We start from the raw sequence: 9,404 nt of genomic DNA on the forward strand, positions 1-9,404 counted from the left end.
ACTTTTTCACATGGAAATCAACTCCTGGGATTTTTGTAAAAACTCGCCGACGAAAAAACCTTCGCTCTATATGTTAAGGCAACGTAATTAAGTAAAACCTATTTGTAACAGCAAATGTAAAATTTGAAAAGGAAAGCGGGCAATCTTTCAATTTTTTTTTTCTAGAAGCCTGCTCGTCTGCAAAAAACTTTTCACGGACGAGAACTATCCATCCGGGTATTTCCTCGGATGGGCACTATGGGCAGTAGTTCATTTACTATCGACTATTTCAGACGATAGTTCTGAGACATAGACACTCTGTTGTCTTTATTGTTCACCACTAAATTTTGTTCTGCGCACCAGTTCCCCTACCCCGGTAATACAGCCTCCTCGTTATAAATACGGCCAACTTCTTCACGGCTCGTTGGTTACCGTATTAACCAGGAATCAGTTTTGTGGGTAAATACACACTTTTTATTTGTTTAAAATTGATTACTTACTATAAAAAGCCTGCAATGCGGCATCTATATATAAAAAAATTATCTAAACAAGTAATAGAAAAATACTTGGTAACAAAATCAGCAAAGGAAACCTACTGTCTCCATCATAATATACTCAAATCCTTCTGCTAAGGATTTCAAAGTTTTGCTGGATTGCTGACAAATGTTCCACTGCTAGCCTCAATATTTTTCGTCTTGTAACAGAAAGCTATGACTATAACATGCACTAAATCACCCTAAAAATGGGTTCCAACTTCACTCCAAGCTGTCTTGAGTCCAAATTGCGAAAGGGAATGCCACCGCGATGTCAGACACATGCAACTATGTATGTCACGAATTACGAGTGAATAAAAGTGCCACTGAAACGAAATTTTCGTATCTGAAATTTTTCGCTTGATAATGAAGTTTTAACCTTGCTTTCAAATGGTGTTCACTTTTGTTCGCGAAAGGTATGCGAAAAACTCCTTTTTAACTGTTCGAAGTCACGTTTTGAGCCAAAATTCGGCCGTCATCTTGCGCGGCCAAAACAGTCTCGAGTGGTGGTTGGTCGTATTACTTTCATGGCACGCTGAGAATTAAGATTGAACACGAGGGAAGAGATTAGTGGTTTATGCCCATAAATCTCATTATTATGACATCTCAGAGTTCTAACGTGTAGTGAAGCCTGGCTCATAGCTGCCGGATCTTATCCCGGTTTCTGTAGCATGAAGCGGCTTAGAGTATTTCCACTCCCCCTGGACGGGATGCTAGACAGTCCATCGCAGGTCACTCCCCGCAATTTGTTAGCTTTCCCCAACAATTCGCCGGTACCCATTTATACTCCTGGGTGGGGAGAGGCACTGTGAGAGTTAAGTGTCTTGCCCAAGAACACAACACAGTGTCCATGGTCAGGGCTCGAACCCGGACCGCTCAATCCGGACGAGCGCACTAACTATGAGGCCACCGCGCCTCCACTGAGAGCTGTAAGATGGTCAATGAAAGTTAGCCTTACACATGAATTACAAAGCGACCCTACTCTGTGGTCTGCTATATTTCATTGAATATTTCCACGGCATTTCTATTTAGGGCTTCGACTGCGATGTACACAGTTTAGTCAGTTCTCCAATGCTACGGTCTTCAAGATCTTTAGTTCGTCGAGATCGCAAGCTTAGCGAAATATTAACCACGGCAAGTGGGATTTGAACGAGCCAAAACGTAAGGGGGTGGATGTGGAAAAAGACAAACTTTGACGAAAGACATTTCTTTCTTTCTTTCTTTCTTTGCGCCAGAAGATTGATTTGCAATTCATGAACTGACAATTTCTTAACTAAAAGTAAAATATAAATGGATTAGAAAACAAGAAACTTTAAATTGGGATAACAAATGCTTTGTCTCAGTAGCACTTTAAGGCATTTAATATTCTCCGTGAAATCAAATAATTGACTTGGAGTAATTCAGGCTTCATAGGCTTGTAGCCGGGCTTAAGACATGCGGTATATATATTGTAAATCGTTGAGAACATAGTTTCATTCTCGCGCATAACCGGGTATATAGAACACGAATTTCTATTAGGGAGCTACGGAGGGATGTCTTTTCCTCCAGAAACTCAGTTTCCAGTTGATTGAATCAAAAGGTCTGGTTCTAACAACTTCCCACGGCTAAACGCTGAATATCTTCTTTTTTTAATTTTGCAAAGGGTAAACAAGTTATCACTTAGCCGACTAATTTCCTGTGGTTGCTTATCTAGAATAAAAGAGCTTGATAACTAGCACCTGTTTAAGCCTGGTTCACACTGGTGGTGGAATAACGACCACATCACGCAAACACAATACAAATACTTCATGGAAAGTTTAAAATATGAAACATAGAACATAAGGACATATGGATAAACTGAAGAGTAAAAATATTATCTTTTCTATATTATGAGCCGTCATGTCCATTGTCCAGATCGGTATGTCGCTTGTGTGAATTAGGCCTAAGCAATCTTTTGCGCACTGAAGATTAAAAACAAAACTTATTCTCTACTGAAGTCAAGAGGGTTATTGATATATTTAAGTATAGTAGATAACGCAGTTAGACTGAAATCACATGGCTAACAAATTTTCCAGTTGTGCTTCAGGGTCGTTTCGAGTGATCGATGCGGACCTTTTTGATTTTGCATCAGTGTCGTCTTCCAGCTCCTCCTCCTGCTCTTCTACCTCCCTTTTCGAGTTACTTTCAGCTTCTTGCTTGTCAGGTGCAAATTCCGACGCGTCCTGCGCTTTTTCCGCCGCGGCTGGCTTGGGGTCAGGGCTGTCTCCGAGTTTTTTTACCTTCACTATAACGGGTACAGGCTTTTGGAAAAACAAAGAGAACCTCGTGAACAACGATTCCAAATAAAGTTAAATAACTTTGATGACCGGAACAATTAACTGAATAATCTCCATGTTGGTTTGAAAATGTTCACGGATTCTTTGCTCCGATAGCCTGCGAACAGGCTCCCGGTGAACCCGAACGAAGCGAGGGAGTCTCCCCTGGCCCCGCCCCGATCGCTTTGCTCTCCGAATTCTTCTGTTTCGCGCTCACCGAAATTTTTTTCCGTCCTCGCCGGGAGCCTGTTCGCAGGCTATTGCTCCGAGAAATAAACAGTTTTCCGAGAACGAAGCCCAGTTAATTTCGCAATCCGAGCGTCCTTATTGGTTCTTTCTTCAGTAAATATTGCTAAAATTAGGCCGTGATATAAAATTGCCTGTTCTGATTTTCAAGTTTTCAATGAGAATTTTGCTAATGAAAAACGCAAATTTTGAAAATTGGGGACCAATCTTGTGCAAGAAAAGAATATTTGGTTAATTTTAAGTATTGGATATTGAGGACAACATATGAATAACGATTTTAAAGTGAAGAATTTTGTAACGGTCCTTGTAGAACAATCGAGTGGGATTTTAGATCCTTTCTGGTGAATTTTTAACTTCTTCAGCTTCCATGTAAAATTGTAAAAAAAAAATACCCTTTTTCATCGTATTCGTCCCTGAGGGGAAAAATATATTGCATATGTGCCTTTATAAAAATAAATTGTTTATATGCTTTATATGCCTTTGAAAAGTGTTCTAGTCACGAATACTTACCCCTTCTTTTTCTTGTTCCAGTTCATTTGCCAACTCGACTTTTAGTTTCTTTTCTTCTTTAGCTGTTTCTTCCTCACTCAGCAAATTTTCGTTCCGTTCTTTCGTTACTTGCACTGTCACCTTCGGAACCTTTTCCACTTTTGTGACCACCTCCTGAGATGTTGCTGTTGTTGGTTTTTTCGTTGGTTTCACTTCTTCCTTGTCTTCATCATTCATTGTTTCTTGAGCTAATTCGGCCAGCTCCAGTTCTTCATCGGACATTACTTTTGTGACCTTCGCTTTCTCGGGTGCGGCTTCAACGTTCAGTTTTTCTAGTTGTTTGTCTGTTCCATCCCCTTTAGCTTCAGTTGTCGGCTTCGCTTTTCCCGTTGTAACTTCAGGTGGTTTAGATGTTTTGGGACCCTCTGCTGGCTCCACAGGTTGGTCTGTCTTTAAATTTTCTTTGCCATTCCTTTCTGCTTCAAGAGCTTTATCGAGTTCCTGCGCAAGCTTTTTTTCATCGATATTGTCTTGACCTCCTTCCAATTCCAACTCCAGCGCTTCCTCTTCACTGTCACTAGTCTTCTCAGAGGCATCATCTGATCGTTTGTAATTTACTGCATCCAGGCTAGTTTCTAAATCCAGATCTTCGTCTTCAGAAGTCACTTTCACTACCTTCTCCACCATGGACGTCTGGGTTTTTCCACTTGTTGGACGCTGTGAAGGTGTTATTTTCTCTACGCTGATGGAAACTTCCTCAACCTTACCTTGGCTTATTGGCACTTCTTTCGTTGTAGTTGGTTTAACAGTTGGTTTCGCTATCACTTCTACTTCTTCGACCTCTTCATCCGTTTCATCGGTTGCGGGAGAAACTTTTTTTACCTCCACGATAATTTCTTTCTGACCATCTTTGTCAAAGGAGGATTCTTTTGCAGAGGATGTCTCTGTTGATTCTTTTTCCACCGTTACTTCTATTTTTCCTTCTTTCAAGTCTTCATCTTCTTCAATCCGTTGAACTGAGCTTCTTTTTGTCTCGACGTTTAGCTTGGATGGGACACGTTCTACTTTTACTACAGCTTCACTCTGCGTTGACTTGGTTGGAGACTTAGGACTTGGCGTAATTTTCTCAACTGTGAATCCACTCTTTGCTGTCGTTTTTCCACTTTCCACTTTGACAACAAAGGATGTCTTCTCAGTGGAAGATGGTGTGGTACTAATTTTCGTATTGGTTGCCTGTTTCTTTGGTGTTAGTGTTGGTTCTGTGGATTCTGGTGTATGTGTTGGGGAGGTTTCCTTTTCCACAATGATGTGAACTTCTTCAGTTGTCTTGACAGTCGCAGCAGTCGTTTGGGCTTCTGTATCAGTTTTTCTTTCAACAGACGTCTTAGGGGAGGACTTAGGAGGGGTTCCTAGGTGGAATAAGTAAAACAAAGTCGTGTTTCTTAACATTTAACTGAGAAAAGATCTCTGTGAGCGAGTTAATACTAGTTTCTGGGGAAAAATAAAAAAAAATCATTTTGTTCTTGTTGCTTAAGGGGTACAAAAAAAACTGAGCCAAGGTTTGGAAGTATTGGAGTTTTCACGTCATTTCTCATTCTCCCTACGAAGACATGTACATGTACATGTACAAAGTCTTCTCTTTTTACAATTTACCAAAATCGGCGTTTAAACAGAAAGAAAAAAAATGGAAGAAGAAGAAGGGAAGAGCATAGAAGAGCTGAAGACCTCACTGATCGCCAGGCGATCACAAGTCCTTGTTTGCTGATTTCTTTTTTGGATTTCTCTCTCCCCTCTAAGTTGTTGTGGTTTGCCTACGACACGTATACAGTCCTGGGCTAGAATAGGTGTGGACGCGATAGCCTAATATAATGGCCCATTTCCGAGTTGCCTTAAGCCTCTCCATCAAAGCGAGGCCTTGTGCACAACTATTCATATGAAAATGAGCTTATATAATTTGCATGTAAATGAAATCTCATTTTCGTATGAAAGGATGAGTACCAAGACTCGCTTTCAGAAAGAGGCCAAAGGTAATTCGGAAATGGCCTATTAGCAGTTCCTATAGACCCTGGATTGAGCGGTGCGGCTTCGAACTCTTGTAGAGGTCATTGCTTTATTGTGTAAGGTAACCTTCACTCCTACAGAGCCACCCCTCACTAAACAACAAATAATGTAAATAGCACCAGTGAACTTTTCAAGCAACCTTAAGCAATAGAGCAGGTGTTTTTGTGGGCAAACGGAAGCAAATTTCTTTTGAACATTTGGAGGACATCTTAGAGTCGTAAAATCCCCGCATTCAAAGCCTCCCCTGTTGACCAATCCAAGAGCGAGACGCTAGCTCGCTCAAACTACGCCTGCAATTAAATACAAGACATGGCAACTTGGTAAAAAGGAACTGAGGGAGGAGTAAGGGAGTCGTTTGCAATGCATCATTCTATTTTGGGGAGGAGCGCCATATTAAGTCTACAAATGCTTGTAGACAGATTTTACCTTGAAAAAACTGACATGCATGACGTTTAATTGTGCTGTAGTATTATCGCCAGTACAAAGTCTCACTAAGCCTCATGCACGGATTAGTAGCTGATTAGAGTGTTGTTTTCTCTCTTTCTTTTGCCATCGTATGCTCTGATTGACAAGAGCAAAATCTGAGAGCTCGTTTGAACAGTGTGGTAGCTTTGAAGCTTTTTTTTTTTTTTTTAATGAAGAGCAATAATGAATTTCGGTGGAGTTGTTGGAGATGGAGACCTTCATTGTTTAAATTCCATAAAGCAAGTTTTTGCTTTGTTATTTTCCTTGATATACTGCCAGGATTTACTGACCTTTAGTAGTCTCGAGGGTTTCTTTGTTTTCCTTGGATTCTTCCTTTACCTTTGTCCGAACTGAGCTAATGTGATTTTCAATGTCCTCCAACTGTATTTGACGAAATAAGAACAAAACTGAATGCCACGTACGAATTAAATTCAGTTGTCGGTGATCATGACCTTTTATTGTTAAGACATGGGCTGATTAACATCACAAATATTTCCTTAATGAATCTAGACAAGAAGCAGTTTACCTCTGACTCAAGTTCTTCGACGGATATCTGTAAATTAAAAAGACGAGAGCGAGTTACTTCCTTCTTAACCTACCAATAAGGAACTAAACTGAGGTTGGAGAAGATGTCGCGCATAATTTGCTCGCAGCTTCCCCAATGTGGGGGAAAACATCATTTATTACTCATAACAGCTGTGCTTTTAAAGGTTTACCGCCGGGTCACATTCCTCAGATCTTCCACGAAATGCAGGTCAAAGACTCTCCTCAGGCTAGAGTAAGGTTTCTTTGAATGCCATTTAGAGTCACTAATCATCGTAACGGGCACTTTCCCACTAATTATTTTAAAGTTTTTTTTCACCGAATTTCGATCAAGATGACTTTGCCATCCATTACCTACTAGCTCCTACTGACTCTTTATCATTCATCTCGACGCCAAATGATTGACCTACTGGCAGACAGTTCAATAAGCGAAATACTGGCCTCATTTCAGCAATACAAGAACATCCGTTGTGCCCGCCTTAATAAAGAAGTTGTCTTTTCAGTGTTTAGCTCCCCTGCGAATGGCGAACGAGAACGAGACACGTGCTCATCGTGACGTCACATGATTGACCCCGCATTAGCGATGGTAGACAGATCAGACATATCGGAGAACAAGGAAATGGCCTCGTTTCAGCACTACAGGAACCATTAAATTCAAATCAGTTATGCCAGAATAGCATATCAAGACAGTTACGACTGTAGGAAGAGAGGCACATGAAAAACATTCTGCCGAAATAACCATTAGCCACGTTCGTGCTGAATTCGTATTACCCTTTGGCAGTAAAAATATTTGCTTAATTTAAGCTTTTAAGAGCAAGTCCAAGCACATCACAGATTAAAACAAATGCTATTAAAAAGAATGCTTCAGAATTCGAACAAGGCAATTCCCCATTTGTAACTTTAATTTCCTCCGAAATTCGATTAACTATGAAATTCACAAAGTGACTATTGTAGCTTTCATTCTCGCGCTAACATTTTGACCAGAGAACGGCAATAGATTGTCCAATGGGTACAAATCAATCCACTGGTGGACAACTGCAGATTGTCACTGCGCACTGTGGCACGTACAGTTTCCTCAGGAATACAGTTTGGGGACTTCATAGCACATTTTACTATAGGGGCAAACATAGCTCACTGAGTCAAATTTTACTTTACAACACCCTTAAACGATTTCAGTGATATAAAACTTTACATTTTACTGACTTGAACGTTAAGTTAATTTCCGGTTGAGTGAGACGAGATTTCAAGTTGCGCGAGTCGAGTTTAATAGTCATAAGCTATAGCTAGCTATAACAGCGGTGAATATAACCATTTAAACTTGGCTTACCTCTCTTCCCTCTCTCCCTTGGTCACTCTTATCCAATGGCACTAAAATAAAACGATGGAACAGAGTTATTACGTGCAAAATGTCTGCTCAGAACACCAAAACAATGTTTTCCTTAGCCCAGAGTCTGCCAACAGAGCGCAGCATCGCGCATCGGCAATGGCATGTCTTGGCTGGCAGTTCTGTGAGGCTTATTTCTTTACCTGGTAGTGCCAAACTTGCACAGAAAGACAAAAGAATCACCACAATAGTGACTTGCATCTTGACGTACGCAGCGTATGTTGCTAAATGATGAATCTCCCGTCTAGTTATTTTGGTCCGGCTGTGCTGAGAATGAAATCCGATCTTGATGTGCTGAAGCGAGTAATAGATATACTGACAGGTATTAAATCGAAAAGATACAAAACATGATCGTTCATTTAGCAAAGACGGAATGCTCATCTGTCCAATGTTTATTTACCAGTTTATAGATTCTACAACTTTAGCAAACGATAGTCGACGCTTACCTTTTAGAAAGGTAAAGAAATTTAGCATTAAAATCCAGGGAACTAGTTAGCCTTGTAACTGGAGGGAAGGGAGGGGGGGGGGGGGGGGTTCTCCCAGAAACATTGGGCTGGGGTGTGCTGCCCACTTCCCAAAACCCTTACCCAATTTATGACCTGACCAAAAATTTGATACCCTATTTATGACCGTTGCGGTTGGAACAGTTTCCCTAAACATAATTAGTTATGAAGGGCTTTTGTTGATAATTATGAAAAAGTAGCTTCTTCTAAGAACATACCTTATTCAAGACTAGAGTACAAAAACCATACCCCATTTATGACAAGACTAGCCAAAATCGATACCCTATTTATGACCTCGAAACGGCTGAAAAACCATACACCTTAGGGCCGCACATACCTATATGACCCATATAAGGGAGTACTCCCCCCCTCTCCGGGACCTTGTAGTACGTGAAAGTTCGTGAAGGGGCCAGAAGACTCCTCCTCAGGGAAGATTTGGTGATTAACCTGTCGGGTACCCTTTAGGGCTTTTAGGATATGGGACATACAGTGTGGCAAGAAGCTTTCATATCCATATGATGGATAATTAAAAATTAAAAGGAATGAAAACGATGAATGATCAATAAACAGCTTATGCCGCGATGTAGTGGAGATTAAAGCTGAGAAGAGGGAACATGAGAGAACATGAGAGGAGGGAACATGAAGAAGGAAAATTATCTTTTTCAGGAGCCCATGATCCTGTACTTTTTCCTGTCCAAACTAGTCACGCAACTTGTTCTACATTGTTGCGTGACGAATGCTACTCTTTCAATCTCAGCCCTCACTCGGAGAAGTAGCGTAATTTCCATGCTTTATAATTTAAAATGAAGCATTTCAGCATTGCACAAATGAATAACTTTGCTTTAGGTTTCCTTTTCTCAAATAAGATTCAGCACCGGAAGTAACTTGCAAGTTCGTCTCCTGCCGG

The 9,404-nt window shown here is 40.7% G+C and overlaps 1 protein-coding gene across 1 annotated transcript; it reads right to left on the reverse strand.

Moving 5' to 3' along the window:
- Positions 1 to 279: 279 nt before the first annotated feature.
- Positions 280 to 8,390, reverse strand: LOC110053531 (uncharacterized). Its single transcript, XM_089272350.1, has 6 exons — positions 8,138 to 8,390; positions 7,938 to 7,978; positions 6,594 to 6,620; positions 6,358 to 6,448; positions 3,563 to 4,950; positions 280 to 2,791 (listed from the first exon to the last, which is right to left on the reverse strand). The coding sequence occupies exons 1-6, from the start codon at positions 8,373 to 8,375 to the stop codon at positions 2,543 to 2,545; spliced, it is 2,034 nt and encodes a 677-aa protein (XP_089128476.1). The 5' UTR covers positions 8,376 to 8,390; the 3' UTR covers positions 280 to 2,542.
- Between the last annotated feature and the right edge of the window lie 1,014 nt (positions 8,391 to 9,404).

This window comes from Orbicella faveolata, unplaced genomic scaffold (genome assembly GCF_042242905.1).
Source record: "Orbicella faveolata isolate gen_17 unplaced genomic scaffold, um_ofav_v1 contig_1, whole genome shotgun sequence".
Lineage (NCBI taxonomy): Eukaryota > Metazoa > Cnidaria > Anthozoa > Scleractinia > Merulinidae > Orbicella > Orbicella faveolata.